Raw genomic sequence first — 23,338 nt, forward strand, 5'->3', positions numbered from 1 at the left:
CAGTGCTAGTGAGTGAATGGACAGAGCTTTTGTGTATGCGTGGTCACTGAGTTCTATTAAACCACCATTGCTCCTAGTCTGGGAGGTACATGCTTAAAGACCTGTCAGCAATGATGGATACACATAGTGAGAGGGACGTTCGTGATACAGCAATTTTTGTAGCAACAACTTCATAGTATTGACCAAATTCATAAGTCATACTTAGGTTCCCCAAATAATCACACAATGGGTTTGGTGTGTTTTTTTTTTTTTTTAAATAATTATATACATGATGTTAGAGGAGTTAGTTATGTTAGAGGAGACCACGTCAAAGAGGTGCTCCATGCATGTGTAGTGAAAGGTGGGGAGGTTTGCGATGGTCTTTAGTTCCTGCAGGACTTTGTTCCACGGTCTCTGATGGGCCCCTGAGAAAGCTCTGTCACCTGCACAGATGAGCTTCACCCTTGTAGTAGAAAGTTAATCTGTTCCTGAGGAGCAGAATTGTTGACTTCAGTCCTCATCCTGGAGCTTTAGAGTGGTAATTCGCCAGTGGAGGGAGGCTGTAGTGTGAACTTGTATGTTTTTACTCCCTCTTGCCTCACTGTTCTGAGCAGGAGGTAGAAATGGCTGAATCCTGTCTACATGAGAGCCCTCATGCTGGTTTCTGGGTCCACATTAGATATTGTGTGTAAATGGGTTGTGGTGGGTTTCTTTCAGCGGGCTCTGGGATGCTGGTTTCTCAGTGTTTTCTCTAGCAGAGGAGGATGGGTTACACTTGGGCAGTCTAGTCCTTGTATGTGTGTGGTGTTGCTCATTTGTGATTTTGGCCTGCCACTCTGCATGATTTCACAATGTTCACAAATCCATATGCTGGACTCCATTAAAAGAAACCTACCGCCCTCTCTGCATTTAGAAGGACATCAGCTTAGAAATCACACTTCTTTCTAATTTTTTTTAAACGTACTACCATTGCAAGTAGCTCCTTAGATGAGTATAGCCAAGACAGATCAGAGAAAAACAGTTATGAATTAGTTTAGCCCGTGCATTTGATAGTTCTCTTGTGGGAAAAAAACTATGAGTTTCATGGCTTCCTCTACATGTAGAGTCAGTTTCCTTTGTTTGTGCAGGACTTTCATTTAGCAATCAGCAGGGGAGAAAGACATGTGATTGTAGAACCACAACCTTTGAAGAGGGACTGGAGGGTGAAATGAACTAGACAAGGTTCCTTTAACACAGAGTGGACCGTTGACAGAAAAGACAAAACACAAAAGGGAATGTTAGTTAATAGATACGCAACAAAGTAATCCCCTATTACTACCCACTACTATAAAATCTGTGGCCATTTTTGCATATATGGGCCTTAATCTCTCTCTACCACAGTTTGCCCATCTGTGCCATAGGGTTAATACTTCCCTTCCTCAATGGTGTTCTTAAGAGATGAAAGGTGCTATAGAAATGCATAATATTGTTCTGTATCAAACAATTGAAAGGTAGTGAATACAAAATACCTATAGATGTATAGTAGGGCTGTCGATTTAATTTCAGTTAACTCACGCAATTAACTAAAAAAATTGTGATTTAAAAAACTGATTGTGATTAATCACACTATTAAACAATATAGTACCAATTTAAATTTATTAAATATTTTTGGATATTTTTCTACATTTTCAAATAAATTGATTTCTGTTACAACACAGAATACTAAGTATACAGTGCTCACTTTTATATTATTTTTATTACAAATATTTAAATGTAAAAATGATTAAATAGTATTTTTCAATTCACCTAATACAAGTACTGTAGTGCAGTCTCTCTACTGTGAAAGAGTAACTTACAAATGTAGATTTTTTTTTTTGTTACATAACTGCACTCAAAAACAAAACAATGTAAAACTTTAGCGCCTACAAGTCCACTCAGTCCTCCTTCTTTTTTCAGCCAGTCGTTAAGACAAACAAGTTTGTTTACATTTACAGGAGATACTGCTGCCTGCTTCTTATTTACAATGTCACCAGAAAGTGAGAACAGGCGTTCGCATGGCACTTTTGTAGCCAGCATTGCTAGGTATTTACATGTCAGATATGCTAAACATTCGTATGCCCCTTCATGCTTTGGCCACCATTCCAGAGGACATGCTTCCATGCTGATGATGCTCATTAAAAAAACAATGTGTTAATTAACTTTGTGTTTGGACTCCTTGAGGGAGAATTGTATGTCTCCTGTTCTGTTTTATCTGCATTCTGTCATATATTTCATGTTATAGCAATCTCGGATGATGACCCAGCACATGTTCATTTTAAGAATACTTTCATAGCAGATTTGACAAAATGCAAAGAAGGTACCTGTGACAGCATGACCGAAACCCCCCTCCCACCCCCCTTCCCGGGGTGCCACCTGATGTGGTGCGGTCTCATTGAGCGCACCCTTTCCACCAGCCTGGGTAACTCTAACCTTAACCCTGTCCTTGCTGTGCTAGGCTCTCAAGCCTTCTCCAGAACACAGACGGCTAAGGCCACATGCGGCTGCAGACATAGACTGAAATCAGCTGTGTGGGAGGACTTAGCTAGGGGAATGGCCAGCACTCATGTGCACACTTCCTTTGGGATATAAACCCAAAATAATATTGTCTTGCGCTGTATAGAAAGATCTGCAAAGTGAAGGCTCATACAAATTTGCCCCCTCCCTCAGTGTGCAGGAGGACATGCACAGCTTTCCCCCCCCCCCGATATGAATTGCACAAACTGAGGTTTGTAATAAATAAAAAATAAGTTTATTAACTACAAAAGGTAAATTTTAAGTGATTATAAGGGATCACAAACAAAACAAAGCAGATCACTGAGCAAATAAAACAAAACACGCAAACTAAACTTAATACGCTCAAGAAACAGGTTACAAAATGTAATTTTTCACCCTAATTGTTGTTTTAGGCAGGTTCAGAGTTTCTGTAGCTTAGAGTCTTATTGTTCCTCCTAATGGCGCATTGAGGCTGATTGCCTACTGTCTGGTGGGTGTTCCCCCAAATACACACAGTTGTAATTGTTACATAGTCAGTATTCCTAACCTCAGATACAGAAATGATACATGCATAGAAATTGGATAAACATATAAACACATTCAGTAGATCATAACCTTTCCAATGATACCTCACATGACCCATCTTGCATAAAACGTATCTTAGTTATGCCATATTCATATCCTAACAATATTTCTATTAAGAATATGGGGTGCAGTGTTATAGTACCAATGTGAGATTTCTGGACCCAAGGTTTAAGAATCTGAAGTGCCATCCAAAATCTGAGAGGGATGAAGCATGTTTTCAGAAGTTTTAAAAGAGCAACACTCAGATGCGGAAACTACAGAACCCAAACCACCAAAAAAGAAAATCAACCTTCTGCTGGTGGCATCTGACTCAGATGATGAAAATGAACATGCATCGGTCCGCTCTGTTTTGGATAGTTATCGAGCAGAACCTGTCATCAGCATGGACGCACGTCCTCTGGAATGGTGGTTGAAGCATGAAGGGACATATGAATCTTTAGTGCATCTGGTACATAAATACCTTGCAATGCTGGCTACAACAGTGCCATGCGAACACCTGTTCTTACTTTGAGGTGATGTAGATAATTAGTGGGCAGTATTATCTCCTGCAAATTGTAACTAAACTTGTTTGTCTGAGTGATTGGCTGAAGTAGGACTGAGTGGACTTGAAGGCTCTAAAGTTTTACATTTGTTTTATTTTTGAATGCAGTTATTTTTTTGTATATAATTCTACATTTGTAAGTTCAACTTTCATGATAAAGAGATTGCACTACAATACTTGTATTGAGTAAATTGAAAAATGCTATTGTTTTTTACAGTGCAAATATTTATAATTAAAAATAAATGTAAAGTGAGCACTGTAGACTTTGTGTTCTGTGTTGTAATTGAAATTGATATATTTTAAAAGATAGAAAACATCCAAAAATACTTAAACAAATGGTATTCTATTATTAACAGCCGGATTAATCTTGATTCATTTTTTTTATCACGATTCATTTTTAAAATCTCTTGACAGTCCTAAAGTATAGTACATATTATTCTACCAATGTTTCCAAAAGTATTTGAAGCAAGCAAGAAAATAAACAAAACAAAAGTATGTATTATTTAGGAGATTTTTCCCTGTCATCTTGTAAATATTTATGCTATGAAAACTGATTACATTGACTTCACTACTTCTGAGCTTGGGTTTAAGAAGGTATTGCCATTTTCCAGGTCTGTCACTGGAGCGGTCGCCCAATTCGATTGCCTCGCGTGCTCGGCTGTCCGAAAGGGAAGAGGAGGTCGTGGCTTGTTTCGAGAGAGCATGTGTCATTGCACAAGTGTACGTGCAGGAACTTGAGAAGGTAAGGAATAAATGTGCCCTAAGTGTGACTTACCTGTACGTTGCCCAAATCCTGTCTTTGGACAGGGCTCCCAGTGAGTTTGTCAATGGAAGCTGGGCAAATCCGAGGGCAGAATTACATGTGCTGATAGACTAAAAGGATTGTCAGAGCACTACTGAAAGGGTGATGTGTCCTCTCAATATTTCAGACAATAGAAGAGTTTTGATACAGTTGGACCCTTATTTTGCTAACTGAGGCCTCTGGGGTTCATAAAATCAAAAAGTTCATAAACTTGAACATCTCAAAACTACAGTAAGTATGGTACATAAGTTGTAGCATGGTGCACTGCATCACTTTTTTTTTTTTTTTTTTTGTACTTCCAATCACTGCAAAGTGATTCCCAATGCATGCAAGCAGATAAGGACAATGAGTTTATAATCATATCACTTTTTGTTTCCCTCCCAGACCTTGCATTCAAGAAGCATAAAAGGCAGCACTGTGACTTTCTCTGACTTTGAACTTCCCTATTTCCTGGAAGCAGCTCTACAGAGTGCATATGTGTCTCACTTGAAGAAGGGGTAGGTGGATGCAGCTATTTAATCCAAATGTACTTTCACAGTGGATTTAGACATACTTCTCCATACCCATCCTGTAGCACCTGTAAGACAGCTAACTGGAATGAGCTGTGACAGCTCTCGCCACGACATATTATAGCTACATCTCTGTACTATGTTGATTTTGCTGCTGTTCTCCTTTCAGGGTTCTTTCATTCATTCTACCTGACAGTGGCCCCAAACCGCTGCTCTCTGGACATAGGCACGTAATCTCTGCTCTTTTTTGGCCCAATTCTACTTCCATTGAAGTCAATGAGAGTTTGACCTTTGAGTTCAGTGGGAGCGGAGCAAAGACGACACTGAATGTTTGTTTTTGAAAACCTCAACCCTAGGGTGTGATCTTGGAAACCCTTCCATTGACTTCACTTTGTTTGAATCTGACATTTAAGGCCTAAACAGTAGTAAAACTGAGTGAGAGGAGAACAGACATGCAGGTGAGGGCTCCCTTACAGGGTAACTATGATACTGTTTGGGGGTTCATTTTGAATCCAACACTCAAAAAGACATTGGTGGCTGCAAACCTACTGTAAATTGCAACTGAGGAAAATGTTCATGATGTAGTAATAATAATAATAATACCTGATGTTTATAAACCCCTCTCTCATCTGAGGGCCATACTTTAAAACACAAATGGATGTACCCTCACAAACACCCCGCTGAGGCTGGTAAGTCTGTTTTACAGATGAAGAAACTGCAGCACAGACACACACTGACTTACCTCAGGTCATATAAGAAGTGTGTGTAAGAGCTAGGGCTAAGGTCTCCTCCAGTTCTATGCCATCATTCCTCCCCAAAGTGAAACAGCTGCTGAATTTTGCACAGCTCTGTGTACTAGGCCTGGTCAACATTTTTGCAGCAAAACTTTTTTTGCCAACAAACAAACAAAAGAATTATTGACTGAATTTTCATAGAAAATTTTCACTTTGGTCAGGTTTCAGAGTAGCAGCCGTGTTAATCTCTATTCGCAAAAAGAAAAGGAGAACTTGTGGCACCTTAGAGACTAACAAATTTATTTGAGGATAAGCTTTCATGAGCTACAGCTCACTTCATCGGAGTGTCCAGTGAAGTGAGCTGTAGCTCACGAAAGCTTATCCTCAAATAAATTTGTTAGTCTCTAAGGTGCCACAAGTACTCCTTTTCTTTTCACTTTGGTCAGAATTTTCCAGTTTCCAGTCCAATTTTCCAGTTTCCTCCCTCCTTCTCTCCCCTTTTTTGTTTATCCACTTGTAAAACCTCTCCGGGGGTGGAAGGAAAGAACCGGGAGGGAGAGGAAAGGAGGAAAACATTAAAAAACTGGAAAATTCCCCCCCCCAAAATTTGAACTAAACAAACCATTTTCATTTTGTTTTCATTTTTTTTGTATGTGTGGAAAATACATGGGATTTTTAGCTAGCTCTGTTGTTTATGAGCATAGTTTTAAATGTTTCTCTGAAACTGAATGTTCTCAGTGTTGTTTTTTCAAGTTTAGCCATGATTAAGGGTCTGTCTACCCACAATTTGCACCTGAAATTTTACAGATTCAAGCTGAACCCAATTTAAATCAGGCTTGAACCAAAATAAGGCCCAGGGTACGCTACAGACTTCTGCCAGCACAGCTATGTTGATCAGGGCTGTGAAGAGGTATGATCTCTGGATGACAGAGTCATGCCAGCTGAAGCCCCAAGCGTAGATACAGATATATTAGCAAAACTCTACTTTTACTGGAATAGCTTGTTTAGTCCCTGGAGGGTGATTTTAAATTATACCAATACGAATTACAACTGTGATGGTAAAGCTACGTCTACCCTTGGAGCTCCTTGCTGGTATAGTTTTCCCATTATTATTATACTAGTAAAGTGCTGCTAGTGTAGACATGGCCTGTGAGTGTCCACACGCAAAGTTGCACCTGTTGAACTAAATCAGAATAAAATCACACCATTAGTTAAACCAGTAAAACTTTGCGTATACACCAAGATGACAGAGAAATAGAAGTGTTTCGGATAATTCCTTGATACCCAAATAACAGATGAGAGGTTACATGTCTTTCAGATGTGACATACTGTTTGCAGTCTGCTTAAGGTTTACTTCCTTTTCAGTTATCTTTCATGTGCATCAAATATGCTGATGTTCTAGCCTGTTGCTGTTTTTACAATAGATAAAAAAATTGGTTTAATGTTTTATGGCCAAAAGTTTTTCACACTTGATCTTGCTATCAAGAGCATAAAACAATCACATTTTGAATATACTGTATTGGGGTCAACTAAATATCATTTAATACGGAACTCTCATGTTCATAATATTCAGTGACATTTTAAATTCAGCCTTAAGTATTCCTTGTTAGTAAAGAGTACCCATTGGGTTGCTTTGGGTATTAATTTTGACTCCCTAGTTAATTTTAATGGCTGCCTTTTTAAAAATTAATTCTGAAGTCAAAATTCACTTATAGTTAAAAATCACATTGTCCATCAGCTGAACTACTGTTAGAGCAGGAAGACACCTTCTGCATTTGCTTCCATATAAAAGGGTTGATTAATCTTTACCATAAAACCCCAGGGTCAGAACAGTAATAAACACACACAGTCTGATTCCCCTCTCACTTATACCAGTGCAAATCAGGAATTAAAGCCAAGAAGTTAAAGGACTAGTGGGGAAAAAAATTGTATGAGAATCCCATTTACTAGCTCATTTACCCATGGCTAGTATTAATAATTTCATTTTTTTACCACAGAAGGGCATAAGCAGAACTCTCAACACGCTCTTGGGGTAAATTAAAAAAGAAGGGAGAAGAGGCTTTGTCAGATGTGTATATATTATATAACCCCCTGTTTCTCCACCTGATGTTGCATGCCTCAAAGAAATTCTATGTGTTGCATTCAGCATGGTGGAATTAGGAAATCAGCCCAGAAAGACAAAAACCCAAAGAGCCCTATATGGCAGGATGTCATTTCCCTCTGGCGCATGCATACTATGGAATCACAAGCGTTTGATTCTAATTAGCAGAGCTGTCTAATGTCTAGCCAGACAGCTGAATTGAGGATATGCACATTGTTCTTCTGCCTCTGTTTGCTCACATTGGCAACATGCCAGATTATGGCCAGGAGAGCCCTCTCTCCTAAAATGTACAGTGAAAGGCGAGCCTGTAACTAACAAAACAAAGATCCATTCTCCCTTTCAGATGTTAAAGAGCCAGCTGTAGTGACCAGCAAGGCCTGCAGCTGTGGGAAGCCCCTGTGTTCTTGGTGTGCATTTAATTAAAATATTGTATCAGTGAAGGAAAATCTCTTGCAGTTGTCTGCCCTTCTGAGTCACAAAAGAGCTTTCTTGTATTATTTCAGTAAGCATCATTGATATTCTGCTGATGCAAAGTACAACCAGGCAGGTGCTGCCTCAGTGTGGGAAGCAGCCTGTTGTGCAGATGTTAGTGAGAAAGACTATTTACTTTTTTAGGGAAATATGTGCATGGAGATAAGGATCATAGTAAGACTGGCTTTTAGTTTAGCTTATTACACATGAATGGTTTCTTTATGCTAATGTGCAGGATTTGCAATCAAAACTATAAATATTTCCACAGGGCATAGAGACCTCTCCTGAGTCCTGTTTTCATCTTAATGATTTATTATTATGATGTTATTTATGTAGCACCAGAAGTGTGCTAGGTGTTTTGCAGACAAATAAAAAGAGAAGGGACAGGATTTTCCAAAGTGACTAGTGATTTTTGGATGCCTCCATTTTTGGATGTCCAACTTAAGACCTCTTAAAAGGGCCTGACTTTTAGAAGTGGATGTTAAGTGCTTTCTGAAAATTAGACTCCTTTAAGATGACCCAAGTTGGCATCCAAAAATAGAGGCACCCAAAAGCACTAGATGCTTTGTAAAACTTTGGCCAAGGTACCTGCCCAGAAAAGCTTTCAGGGTAAAAATTTTTGAAAACCCCTGAAAGTGACGTGAGCTTAAATCTCAAGTGCCTACGTTGTTTTTGAAAGTGGGACTTATGTTCCTAAGCCACTTAGTTCCTTTTGAAAATGTCACCCACAATCGAAACCGTGTATAGACGTGGGCTGCACTGCTGCTTTTCATTGAGGATGTTCCTTATCACTGAGCAGCCCACACCTTTTCCCGTCTGAAGCGGGTATTACCCCTTCCTCAAGCCACTCTTTCCAGCATCAACCTGTGGTTTTCTCAACTCTGCTGTCATCCATCCTTCGAGAGGTTTTGTTTCTGAATGGTCACATTTCTGTAGATGGCTAATGCAAGATAATTGAGGATCCACCACTCTGTGCATTTGCGTGCGTAATATATAAACACAGTCAATGGGAGAGTGGGGAGAGGGTGTAATCTAGACCATTTCATCTCACTGATTCTAAGACCCAAATGGCTTACTTAAATATATGGTAGTGCTCACTTGGCTCCATAACTGCTCTTTTTGACATTATTCCTGGCTGTCTCACAGAGTGCCCGATCACACTGTTCTAAGTGTGCTCCTTTATTCTTCACAATCTCATGGAAGGTTCTCTCTGAAGCAGCCGTGGCAGCCATTCGAGCAAGAACATGACCCACTCTCCTTCCGACTAGGGTTCTTTTGTCCTGTTGTGCCTTTGTGTCACAACAAATTGTATAGCTTTTAATACCTCTCCGGTGCTGCTCAGTGTCAAATACAAGCTTCAGTTGCTGTTAAACCCTGGCACTAAACACTGCACACATTTCTTTTAATGGTCATAACTTTCCTAGTTGTGCACTCCTTGCCAGAGGATGTTGTGAAGGCCAAGACTATAACAGGGTTCAAAAAAGAACTAAATGAGTTCATCAAGGATAGGTCCATCTATGGTGTCCCTAGCCTCTGTTTGCCAGAAGCTGGGAATGGGCTACAGAGGATGGATTACTTGGTGATTACCTGTTCTGTTCATTCCCTCTGGGACACCTGGCATTGGCCACTGTCAGAAGACAGGATACTGGGCTAGATGGACCTTTGGTCTGACCCAGTATGGCCGTTCTTATGTATGTTTATCTTCTCCCTCATATAAAAGGAGAAATATTTTGAGTTCTCCTAGAGAATCCATTGAATTCTCCTAGAGGAAATATCCCGTTCCCAGGAACCAGTCAGTTTTTATCATCGATTAGGGCCAGGAGCTCTCAGCTTGAGATTCCAAACAGATTTTGATCACCTGCTCTACCCATATTGCTAAACAGGAAGGGGAGGTGCAAGCTAGATGTGGTCCAGGTGCGGAAATGGTTGAGAACCACTGAAGGAGAGCTAGCTGTATTTTAAAGAAACCTTATTGAGGGCGCAGGAACAAACCATCCTGATGTGCAGAAAGAATAACAAATATATCAGGAGACCAGCTTGGCTTAACAGTTAAATCTTCGGTGAGCTTAAACTCAAAAAGGAAGCTTACAAGAACTGGAAATTTGGACAGATGACTAGGGAGGAGTATAAAAATATTGCTTGAGAATGCACGGGTGTAATCAGGAAGGCCAAAACACAACTGGAGTTGCAGCTAGCAAGGGATGTAAAGGGTAACAAGAAGGGTTTCTACAGGTATGTTAGCAACAAGAAAAAGGTCAGGGAAAGTGTGGGACCCTTAATGAATGGGGGAGGCAACCTAGTGACAGATGATGTGGAAAAAGCTGAAGTACTCAATACTTTTTTTTGCCTTGGTCTTCACAGACAAGGTCAGCTCCCACACTGCTGTCCTGGGCAACACAGTATGGGGAGGAGGTGAGCAGCCCTCAGTGGTGAAAGAACAGGTTAAGGACTATTTAGAAAAGCTGGACATGCGCAAGTCCATGGGTCCAGATCTAATGCATCCAAGGGTGCTGAGGGAGTTGGCTGATGTGCTTGCAGAGCCATTGGCCTTTATCTTTGAAAACTTGTGGCGATTGGGGGAGGTCCTGGATGATTGGAAAAAGGCAAATATAGTGTCCATATTTTAAAAAGGGAACAAGGAGAACCCAGGGAACTACAGACCGGTCAGTGTCACTTCAGTCCCCAGTAAAATCATGGAGCAGGTCCTCAAGGAATCCATTTTGAAGCACTTGGAGGAGAGGAAGGTGGTCAGGAACAGTCAACATGGATTCACCAAGGGCAAGTCATGCCTGACCAATCTGATTGCCTTCTGTGATGAGATAACTGGCTCTATGGATATGGGGAAAGCGGAGGATGTGATATATCTTGACTTTAGCAAAGCTTTTGATACGGTCTCCTACAGTATTTTTGCCAGCAAGTTAAAAAAGTATGGATTGGATGAATGGACTATAAGGTGGATAGAAAGCTGGCTAGATTGTCAGGCTCAACGGGTAGTGATCAATGGCTCAATGTCTAGTTGGCAGCCAGTATCAAGCGGAGTGTCCCAGGCGGTCTGTGCTGGTGCTGGTTTTGTTCAACATCTTTATTAATGATCTGGATGATGGGATGGATTGCACCCTCAGGAAGTTCGCGGATGACACTAAGCTGGCAGGAGAGGTAGATATACTGGAGGGTAGGGATAGAGTCCAGAGTGACCTAGACAAATTGGAGGATTGGGTCAAAAGAAATCTGATGAGGTTCAACAAGGACAAGTGCAGAGTCTTGCACTTAGGACGGAAGAATCCCATGCACTGCTACAGGCTGGGGACCGACTGGGTAAGCAGCAGTTCTGCAGAAAAGGACCTGGGGATTACAGTGGACGAGAAGCTGGATATGAGACAGCAATGTGCCCTTGTTGCCAAGCAGGCCCACAGCATATTGGGCTGTATTAGTAGGAACATTGCCAGCAGATCGAGGGAAGACATTATTCCCCTCTCTTCAGCACTGGTGAGGCCACACCTGGAGTACTGCATCCAGTTTTTTTTCCCCCCACTACAGAAGGGATGTGGACAAATTGGAGAGAATCCAGCGGAGGGCAACGAAAATGATTAGGGGCTGGGGCACCTGACTTACAAGGAGAGGCTGAGGGAACTGTGGTTATTTAGTCTGCAGAAGAGAAGAGTGTAGGGGGATTTGATAGCAGCCTTCAACTACGTGAAGGGGGGTTCCAAAGAAGATGGAGCTAGGCTGTTCTCAGTGGGGGCAGATGACAGAACAAGAAGCAATGGTCTCAGTGGGGCAGGTCTAGGTTGGATATTAGGAAACACTATTTCACTAGAAGGGGGGTGAAGCACTGAAATAGGTTACCTAGGGAGGTGGTGGAATCTCTATCCTTAGAGGTTTTTAAGGCCCGACTTGACAAAGCCCTGGCTGGGATTATTTGGTTGGTGTTGGTCCTGCTTTGAGCAGGGGATTAGACTAGATGACCTCCTTAGGTCTCTTCCAACCCTAATCTTCTATGATTCTATGAATTAGCCAACTGAAAGCTGGATTTAATCCCATCTCCCAATTCTTTTTTTAAACACTTATCTACAATCAAGCCTTTCTGAGAAGACTTATAATATAATGCTAAACGTAGGAGAAGACTATCCAGTGATAGGTCACTTTACCTCTCATTCTAGATCTTTTGCTTTTAATTTTAAAATTTTTAAGCTTGTCTCAGGTATGGCACTGTATAAGTATTATTGTTAACTACACATTTCTTCCACCCCAGGAACATTCTTCAGAACGTGAAATAGGATGCATGTTTTTAAGAATTTAAGAGGAAAGATTGTGGCATGTTGTAGTAGTCTGAAGCAGTTGGCTAGATGTGAGAATATGCTCTCTGTTTATAACTAAGTAAATACAGCATTTAAAATATATAGCTAGCTCTCCCTTCAAAGGAAAGGGTCAGACCTGTTTTCTCACAAATTCAACAAAATAATGAATGACAGCTTAGAAGTACAGTAATGGATCTCATTCACAGTGCCTTGTTGTTTGGCTTTCTCCTTTGTTTAAACAGCATTCCCACTGTTGTTGAACAGATTTAAAAAAAAGTATTACAAATAGAAATCAATCTGAAATTTGGTACAATGCTGTGCATTCTTCTTCATTATTAATATTGTTATATAGCACCGTATATGTGAATGGTGCTTTTAAAGACATAAGCACTGTTCCTGCCCTAAATCATTTACAGTCTGAGGCCTTGATCCTGCATCAGAACGTGCTGGAGCTGACTCCTGCACTTATGCAGAGTCTCAGTGAGTTCACTAGGCCTTAGAATGAATGCACACTAGTGGATTCTTAAGTGGGATGAGGGTTTGAGGTCTATAATTCATGGCTGCACCCTCTAGTAAATCTTTTCAGGACTGACTCTTAAAACAGACCAGTCGAGACAAAAGGGGAATAGGAGAATGGGACTAACAAATCATGTCCTGAGTTGTTCTTGTTACACTCATTTCTGAGCAGATCTAAGTAGCTTTTTTCTTTGTGGTTGTTTTATGGTTGTTGTATTTAAGTCCACCTGTTATTGACCAGTGTAGGTGTCAAGGTCTGAAACTTATTTATAAAAAGTGCAACAGCCTCAACAGGAGAGACAGGGAGACCCCCAGCAGAATAACCCATAGCCCAGTGAATAGGACACTTTTCTATAATGTGGGGGACCCAAATTCAAATCCCTTCTTCACACTAGGCAGAAGGAGGAATTGACCCTGGGTCTCCCACAACCCCAGAGACTACCCTAGCCACTGGGCTAAAAGTTTATAAGGCAACGCCTCATGCTCTTTTCTTCCTTGTTTCCCTCACGGCGCTATATGTAAATCTAGTCCTCCTTGGCTTTTGTCAAAATGCTCAAAATTTAAATGGAAAAGAAAAGAATCAGGTCAAAATAAAATGTTAGTTTCTGCCCAAGTCAAATTTTATTTTTTATACTTCTTGATTCACTGAACATTTTAAAAAAAAATCATTTCAGTTGACCCTCCCCCCCAAAAAGATTTCAGGTTTTTTTTTTCAGAATGACTAGTGAACTTAAAAATCCATTCTTCATTTAGCTCTGCTCCACACTTGTTTGTGATTGTCGTTGGTCTAGTGGTTAAGTCATAGAACTAGAACTTAGAAAACATGATGTCAATTTCTGCGTCTGCCACAGACTTGGGCAAGTCACTTAATCTCTCTACTTCAGTTTCCCCATTTGAAACACTGGCAATAATACTTCCCTACATCACAGGGGTGCTGTCAGGGTAAATTCATGAGTGTGTTTAAGGTGCTTTGAGATCCTTGGTGGGAGATGCTACGAAAGTGTAAGGTGTTGTTATCATTTTAATTGTATCATAAACCGTGTTCAGACTTAGCTAAAATCAAACATGGAGCATCGTTACAGTCATGGTGTCACAGTGTTCACAAACGAGGTTGCTGGCTACGCAAGGGAAGTAGCCTGTTGGGCCTTGTCTGCACTGCAGTTTCTGTGAAGCTCCACCACTGTTCTAGCACAAGTGTAGCTCCATTGGTCAAAGTGCTAGTGTAGACTGTCTGCTGGCATTTCTGTCACTGTGTCACCATGATCTGCTCTGAACAGGGTCAAATAATATGGTGGTGAAAGTGGCTCTGGCTGGTCTACACCAGCATCCCACTGTTAGTAGTAGCACTGGTGGAGCTACCCTAGTGCTGTAGCACTGTTGGGAAGGTTTGGTAAAATCCCTAGCAGGGCCTCCCCTGAACCTGTTTCGGCTGAGACTTTCCAGATTCAACTAATTGGACACCCAAATCCACTGTGCAGCTTTGAAAAAAGCAGATTTTACCTCCTGCATAGGGGTTCCCCTGAGACCTATTCCAGTAGTTTCCCCAAGAACTCAGTTGGACTCCGGTGTCATCATTCAGGTTCCTTTATTTGGTATACAGAAAAACTACACTGAGTTGATCAGATTCAAGTGTAGGGGGTTGGTCTAAGGCAGGGTTGGCCAACCTGTGACTCTGGAGCCATATGCGGCTCCTTGTATAGGCACCGACTCTGGGGCTGGAGCTACAGGCGCCAACTTTCCAGTGTGCTGGGGGGTGCTCACTGCTCAATCTCAGGCTCTGCCCCTACTCCACCCCTTCCTGCCCCTACTCCACCCCTCCCCAGAGCCTGCCGTGCCCTCGCTCCTCCCCTCTTCCCCCCCAGAGCCTCCTGCACACTACAAAACAGTTGATCGGGAGGTGTGGGGAGGGACGGGGATGTGCTGATTGGCAGGGCTGCTGGTGGGTGGGAGGCACTGGGAGTGGGGCAGTGGTGGGAGCTGATGGGGGGGCTGCTGAGGTATTACTGTTGCTCTTTGGCAATGTACATTGGTAAATTCTGGCTCCTTCTCCGGCTCAGGTTGGCCACCACTGGTCTAAGGTGTACCACACATCCAGAGATGCACAGCAAACCACTTCCTTTATATGCATTTACACATTACATTGCATTTACTATACATTGCATTACACATTTTGAGATTGGCTGGTCACTTTGTAGGAAACAGTCCCATGCTCTGTCTGTGCACACACTGTCCGTGAACAACTTACTCTTTACCTCATCCTTTGTTCGAGGCTTAATTTATCCTTTCTTATCTTGTCCACTGTAAATGGTTTCCTATATGTTCCCCTTTATTTTACCTAGTACAGCCATTCTGCCTCCAGCCTACTCATTTATTTACCTTCCTAATCCTGTATCCCAAGAAAGACCTCACCCGTGTCCAATTCGTCCTGTAGTATAGTCCTTTGTATATTATCCAGAGCCGCGGTGCCATGGGGCAGTTCTTGAACATTGTGAAACACACTTTCATTTTGCTCTGTGGACTGGCTCAAACTGTATTATAACATTACCCCCAAATTGTGCTTCAGCCTTGGACAGCTTCAGATCCCACAGCATAGTGTAGACAGAACTTCAGTGGGAGTTTTACCATTGACTTCCATGAAGCAGAGTTAGGTCAGTGCTGAGTGCTTTTGAAAATCCCGCTCTGAACATAAGAACGGCCATACTGGGTCAGACCAAAGTTCCATCTAGCCCAGTATCCTGTCTTCCAACAGTGGCCAATGCCAGGTGCCCCAGAGGGAAGGAACAGAACAGGTAATCATCAAGTGATCCATCCTCTGTCACCCATTTCCAGCTTCTGGCAAACAGAGGCTAGGGATACCATCCCTGCCTATCCTGGCTAATAGCCATTCATGGGCCTATCCTCCAAGAACTTATCTAGTTCTTACTTACCAGTTTTCATTAGTAGATAAGCAAGCTGTCCTCTAGGAATTGCGATCTAATATCTTGCATACTTCTTTTTTAGGTTCTGGTTTATTTTTAACCATTACTTGGTTTCCTACTTGCCATTGCCTAATATCACTGCTCTCATCAAATGCTTGATTCATTATTCGCTGTTCTACAGCTTGTTGTGCTCCTTGGACTGTACCCAGCCAATATTTGAGACTGTTTTTTAGGTGGTTGTTGCCAGTGTTTTTACAGTGTCCCAATCTAGGGGGTACACAGCTGATACTGTCTGATACTGTAGCCAGATGTCATTCCAAAAGGCACCAGCTGCACACAGTTTAAGCAGGTAAAACTGTACCCAAGAGGAGTGACAATGAGAAGTTTTCTGTAATGCACTCATCTCATGGTGAACGCTTCCATCTGTTATAGACAACTGTGATGTGCTGCTACTGAATAAGATGTAAAAATGAGATCCTGATGACTTGCTGTCAATAAAACTCCGATGGCACTTTTTGCTGCAGGATGGGTGTTAATCTAGGACTAAGTTCTCAACCACTGTTACATGAGCCCCTGGGGGTACGCAGTGGTCTTCCGGGGGATATATCAACTCATCTAGACATTTGCTAGTTTTACAACAGGCTACATAAAAAGCACTAGCGAACTCAGGATAAACTAAAATTTCATGCAGACAATTACTTGTTTATATTGGTCTATATACTATACACTGAAATGTAAGTTCAATATTTATATTCCAATTGATTTATTTTATAATTATATGGTAAAAATGAGAAAGTTAAGCAATTTTTCAGTAGTAGTGTGCTGTGACACTTGTGTATTTTTATGTCTGATTTTGTTAGTAAGTTGTTTTTAAGTGAGGTGAAACTTGGGGGCATGCAAGGCAAGTCAGACTCCTTAAAGGGGTACAGTAATCTGAAACGGTTGAAAGTCACTGACTAGGTCATTGGTTGTCAACCTTTCCAGACTACTGTACCCCTTTCTGGAGTCTGATTTGTCTTGCATACCCCAAGATTCACCTCACTTAAAAACGACTTGTTTACAAAATCAGATGTAAAAATACAAAAGTGTTACAGCACACTATTACTGAAAAATTGCTTACTTTCTCATTTTGTCCGTATGAAATTTTAGTTTGTGCTGACTTTGCTAGTGCTTTTTATGTAGCCTGTTGTAAAACTAGTAAAATATCTAGATGAGTTGATGTACTCCGTGGAAGACCTCTACGTACCTCCAGGGGGTAGGTATACCCCTGAATGAAAACCTCTGATCTGAGTGACCTGGCCAGATTCCAGTTTGGTTCATTACATACTGTCTGTCTAAATTTGCCCTGTAATTTTAATTGGATACAGTTGTGATGGGGTTCCTAGGTGCAGCCTGGACTGTGGGACTGCTGAGCCCTCTGTCCCACCAACCTGGGCTCCCTCTCACATTGTGATGTTGTTGGCAGGGGAAGGTTTAAAAAGGTCTCATGCAGCCCTTAGTTAGGATCAGCTGATCCTAATTGCCCTCAGGTAACTGTTGGATCATATTAAAGAAGTTCTATATTAAAATCACAAATGAGTTTGATTCCCCAGAGTTTAAATTTCAGGGTATTACTAATTAAGAGGTCTCTTGGTTTTCTCCCTCTATGTGTGAAACTTGCAAGCTGCTAATTGCGTTAGTACAGAGTCTGTTCTCAAAGCAATTCACACAGAGAGAGACTCAAAGCAATACTCTGTAACAACAGAAACAGCACCCAGAGACTCCCCTCCCTTTTGTTGTATTAACAATTGTGATTAAAATAGAGATAGAGGATATATGTGGATGGATGCTTGGTGTGGATAATAACTGAATGATCAGGGAGGTGCCAGCCTAAGAATCCAGTGTCCATCGGCTGAAGAAGGCTTCAAGTGGAAATAACCAGAGGACCCCCGGAGGGCAGACTGGAATCCACCCAACAGCCTCAAGAATGGGAGAACCAAAGAACAAGATAACATCTGGAAGCACGGAGCCGTCAGGAATGTGCTATCTGCTGATTGATTCAGCAACAGCATGATGAAGCAATTCCCATAGACTGGCATAGGAAGAAATTCCTATAAAAATAGACTCTAGAAAGTGAGAACTTTGGGGTCTGATTCTGCAAACCAACTTCCAGGAGCATCAGATGAGCATCTGACAAGGCCCTGCTCCCTCCTCATGTCCAGGTCACCTGGCCAGTGGCTTGGCATGAGCAACTCTAAGGCTGGTAACTATGACAACAACCTTGCAGAACCTGTGTGTGTGTGTGTGTGTGTTTGTATGAATGAATGTGTGAATAAATATGAGATTGAATGGAATGTTATAGCTATAACTAACTACTTACTATGATTCTTTCTGTATTCACAATAAATGTGGTATTTTGCCTTTTTCCCCTTTAATAAGATCCTGCTGGTTTTTATTTTATTGGTATAACATAACTCCCTCTCAGCTGATCCTAATTGATCTCTGGTGACCCCTTCTCAGCCGAACCTGATTGACCTGTAGTCACCCCTCCTCAGTTGATAGGGAGGGGAGGGCCTTTTACCCTTCTGGGACTGTTTTCTACCCCGCCCTTGCAGCTGTCTGTCCTGAGTTTATTGCACTAGCCAAAGTGCGTTGTGTTATTAAATAGGGCTTCATTGGCATCCAATATAAGCCATAATACACCAAAGCCCCAGTACACCTATAACTTTTCAACGTTTTTCTTTGTTAAATTGTTCACAAATAGTCATAAAACACTCTCTTTAAAATGTCCATTCAAATGTCTATTCTGGAGTAAAATATTGCCATCTTTGTGGCTAAATCCAAGTCAGCTCATTAACTCCAATACGCATCTCTACGTCCATCCATTCTCAGGCAAAAATAGCACTGCTTGCGGTCTTTTTTTTATTTGTTTTTGTTAACTTTTCTTTGCCCCGATCAAGGAAATCACTTAAGCATATACTTACATGAGACTAACCCCAGTGAAGTCAGTGGGACTTCTCATATGCTTAGGTGTGTGCTCGAGTGCTTTCCTGGACTGGTAAACACCAATCCTATCATGAGATTTGCTTGTTAAGCTTTTTGTTGTATTTTTTGGTGTGGGTGCGGAATGCTATTTGATGTGAGGTAAAACAAAAAGCAGCCAAACAGAATCTTTGGTCATTTGCACACTTACTGCTTTCACACATACTGGGTCAGATTTACCTCCGTGAGTGTTTAAAAAGTATAAGATTTTATTGAATTCCATTCTTGCTCTGACCCTCAAAAAGGCAGACTAAGGTCCTGCTCCTGCATCTGGAGAGCTCATTGCAAGATTAAGTCCAGAGTTAGAAACTTCCTGAAGCTTCCCGTCCCTGACAAACCCAAACCATATTTTCTGTTTAGAGGGGAGCGAATAATTCACAGCAAATAACTTGCTCAAAATATTTCACTTCTTTTTTTTTTTTTATTGTCTCTGAGCAGCATGTGATTTTTACACCTCCATTTGTTGTTCAAAATGATTTCTGTCTGTAAATTGTCTATGAGCAGATCATTGTGAGAATTCATGATTTGAAATTTGAAATATAATGATTAGTATTGATTGGACAGAAGGTCATGCAGTGTGGTTCTGTTCCCTCATTGGACGAGCACATCTCCTCAAATGAAGTTTTTAGTGTGAATGCCCATGATTACAAATATGTAATTTGTTTCCCACAAATATCTTTTGATAGATGTTAACATGTTGCTGTTTCCTCAAACATTTCTGCCATTAAACTTCTTTGTTAAAATGTTAGTGGAACGTAACAGGGAAGGAGCAGGAACACAGTTGAAGCCAATGAACTTTAAAATTCAACGAAATGTTCATAGAAAAAGTCTTGCTGTAGGTGCCCAGCTCTTCTTTCTCTTTGTTTCAACGAGTGTAGGGTTTACCTATACAGGAAAGTTATACCAATATAAGCTAAAATGTGAATTTAAACTGCTTTAGTTAGACTAGCATAACTGCCCACATGATCACTCTTACTCCAGTATAGATATACCTTTTTCTTTAACTTATGTCACTTTGGAACCAGGGGGAAAGCCACTCTTCTTCAGGAATCAGCATATTCACATGGAGAGTTACACCAGTATAACTACAGCAGTTTAACTATAGAGGTATAATTTTACTGGAATCACTGGTAAAAGTTTCCAGGATAGACAAGCTCTAACCCCCTCACCCTACCTACTCTCAGTGATACAACATTTAAACATAACCAAAAAGGAATAGTCATTTAAGAACATCACGCAAGCTCAGTTTAATACAAACCAGTACAGTGTGTACACAAAAAGAGGAGCAGCATCTGCTTTATCAATATGATCCATGAAAGGCTTCCAAATGTCTCCTCTGTTCTTCAAATGTGAATGTTATTTTCTCATAGGAAGCCATCTGGGATAGGCATGCTAACGAGATTGCTTCATTCAGAGTGCCATTGTTTTTCCTATGCCTCAGTGACTTGCTTTATGTCGTTAGCCTAACTTTGGAGAGATTATCCTTTTTATTTTCTCTTCTTTTAAAAAGACAGTTTGTTGCATAGCAGATGTGCATCACAAGGAGTCTGGTTTAAACCATGCTGTTTTTGCCTTCCTGTTAGAAACATCGTGAAAGGAATGAGGGACCTGCGAGAAGTATTACGGACTGTGGAAACAAAAGCTACTCAGAGCTTCAAAATGGTAAGGAAATGTATGGAAGGGTTTAAAGATGGGAAGTCAGTTTAATCTGCTTTCTGGATAGTTAATTTCTTAATCATTGCTGAGGAACAAGATTCCCCTGCTCCTCCCCCGACTGATGCCCTTGTTGGACATTGTGGTGACACACAACCCCAACAGACGCACCTAAGTATTTGAATCTGGACAGGTGTGTATTTTCTCTGCCTCTCTTTTGAAAGCATTGTTCTGTTCAGTGTATTTTTTTATTTGTAGGTTATTTTATTTTATTTTATTTTTTCACACCAAAGCAATTGTAACGTGAAACAAAATATGTCCTGTATTTCTGGCATCCCTGGATTATCCAACTGATAATGTCTGTCTTTGTCTCTCTTTCACACTCAGACGCACACATGCTTTTTCACATTAATACATAGCAGTGCTTTGTTTTTGAATCTTTTTCCCTCCTGGAACTTTCAGTGCTTTTAGATTTAAGACGGCGCATTTTCTCTCTGTGAAGCACTCTGTTGAACAATGTAATTGGGGATGATACTTGGGGATTGCCATTTTTGTGTGCTGTCTTTCCAAGGGCCTCTTACAAATGGACACATCAGAATTTACCTGTGCATGTTAGAGAGCGGCCAGAAGTTATGGAAGTTTTGTTCTTGGGGGAGCTGATAGTTTGTGCTGGGCATGGAAATGGGTGTTTTTTAAAAAAATAACACAGTTGAAATGGTCCCATCACTTTCCAGACCAAGATCAGAATTCTGGGGGATTTTATTGCTCTACCATAACATTGCTCTGCTGAAGGGCTGATGAGCATAAGCATTTCTTGTTCCAAAACTCTGAAACAGTGGTACTTGGATGCTGCTTTCTGTGTACTGCAGGGTGAGCTGTGCCACATAGGAGAGATTAATCCCCAGGGGAAGATTAGGAGGTGTTTGTACCACTATACCATTGGACTTTTTTTAAAAAAATGAGCTCTTGAGCAGGGATTAGGGCAGGAATATACTTAATTAAACTAGTTTTTGAAACACTAAAATTAAACACATGAGCATATTTCGCTTGTAGGCTGACAACGTACTCGAAGCACAATGATGCTTTTTTAGCCAAAGGCAGTAATAATATAAATCAGAGACTTGGATTGTTCTGATTTGTTTGGTCTTATTCAAAACAAAAGTGAAGCTAATTTACAGTGTACATTACAGTCAAAGCAGACTCCAAGCATTTGGGGCCTCTCTCTTCTGAGCTGTTTTATCCCAGTCACGGTCATAGTTTCATACAGAGCTGCAGAGATCTTACTGATACTAGTGCAGTTTTTCTTATCCCCAGGGCTTTAGAAAAAAATGTCAGAGAGTTGGATCCTCAGGGTGAAACTGACTAAATGATTATATGCTGAGATGATAAAATGATATTGACTAATATCACAGTATTGTAGGCTATTTTGCTCCTATTTACATGTTATAAAAAGTATAGAAAAGGCTGGTTACTAGCAGATAGCTTTCCATCATTTATCAGTGCATGGAAGTATAAAGGCTCCAAGGAGTTATGTGGAGCAGTATTTCTCCAATACCAGCCATTCAAATCAGTTTGCCATTATCTGGGTATAGAAATGAAACCTTCCTTTCCAGTTTTCAAGAAACACTGCACATTACTGCTATTGCATCTTGACTAACAAGATGATGTCCTTGTGTGATGAGATGGTCAAAAAAGAAACAATAAAAGTCAGCATCAACAGTTTTTTGTTTTGATGGCAATCTGGTAATAGGAACTTTCCATAGGTATAGATAAACTGGATTGAAGTTGGAGAGGTCATTCCTACTATTTTTGACATTAGAATACATGGTGGGGAGCAACTAGGACTGACATATTAGTATTTATAGGTATACTTATCTTATATGCAAAACATACTAACGTGGCAGGCCTAGTTGTTCCCCACCATGTATTTTATATGTAATATTGTGTGTGTGTGTGTGTGTGTGTGTATACGCATATATGTGTTATCTGCCTATGTTCTATGCAAAAACCAATGGGATGCATTGGATACATTTGAACAAAAAGGCAGGAAATGCCAGTATAAAGTTCCTCTGATTCACTTCAGCTTGCTCACAACATTGTATCTCCCGGACCAGACGGTGACATGCCCTTACGTTGTGGGAGTGAGGGTGGGAGATGCGTAAGGTTCCTTTATCCCATGTACTGCCCAAGGAAGGACATGTCTCACAATTCCCATCCCTGCATAAAGTTTTTGTTTTTGTTGTTCTGAAGTTATGTAGGAGCAAAAAGAGTAGTAATACTCGAATAGGTTTTTTCTCTTTCACTGTTGTATAATTCAAACAGCTGAAGGGATTGTCCTTTAAATGTAAAAAAAAAAACAAAATATTACCCTCTGGGCTGAGACAAGGGTGGAATTTTTCAGACAGAGAAAGCTGCGAATGTGGTTAGAGCCAACTATTTGGAGTGTAGCTGGGGCCTGAAATATCCGTGGGGGAATCACTTCTCACTTGCCTGATGAAACATGTCCCTTTCTTCCAGAAGTTCTCTTACTCTTTCTCTGCCACTTTAGAATGGACCATCCAAACTTCTAGGGCCTGATTTTCAGAGGAGCTGGGCACCTGCAGCTCCTAGTGACTTCAGTTGGACTGTTAATGCTCAGAACCTCTGAAAGTCAGGTCCCGAGTGTGTTTTGTACTTATGTTTCCTGCATGAAGACATGC

The 23,338-nt window shown here is 41.0% G+C and overlaps 1 protein-coding gene across 1 annotated transcript in view; it reads left to right on the top strand.

The window, feature by feature from the left end:
* TTC7A (tetratricopeptide repeat domain 7A) overlaps positions 1-23,338 on the top strand; it is a 257,204-nt gene that overhangs the window by 26,722 nt on the left and 207,144 nt on the right. Inside the window, exons 4-6 of the mRNA XM_074949389.1 lie at positions 4,228-4,358; positions 4,803-4,915; positions 20,570-20,648. Of these exons, the coding sequence (XP_074805490.1) occupies positions 4,228-4,358; positions 4,803-4,915; positions 20,570-20,648 (323 nt within the window). The remainder of the gene's footprint in view (positions 1-4,227; positions 4,359-4,802; positions 4,916-20,569; positions 20,649-23,338) is intronic.

This window comes from Natator depressus, chromosome 3, assembly GCF_965152275.1.
Source record: "Natator depressus isolate rNatDep1 chromosome 3, rNatDep2.hap1, whole genome shotgun sequence".
Lineage (NCBI taxonomy): Eukaryota > Metazoa > Chordata > Testudines > Cheloniidae > Natator > Natator depressus.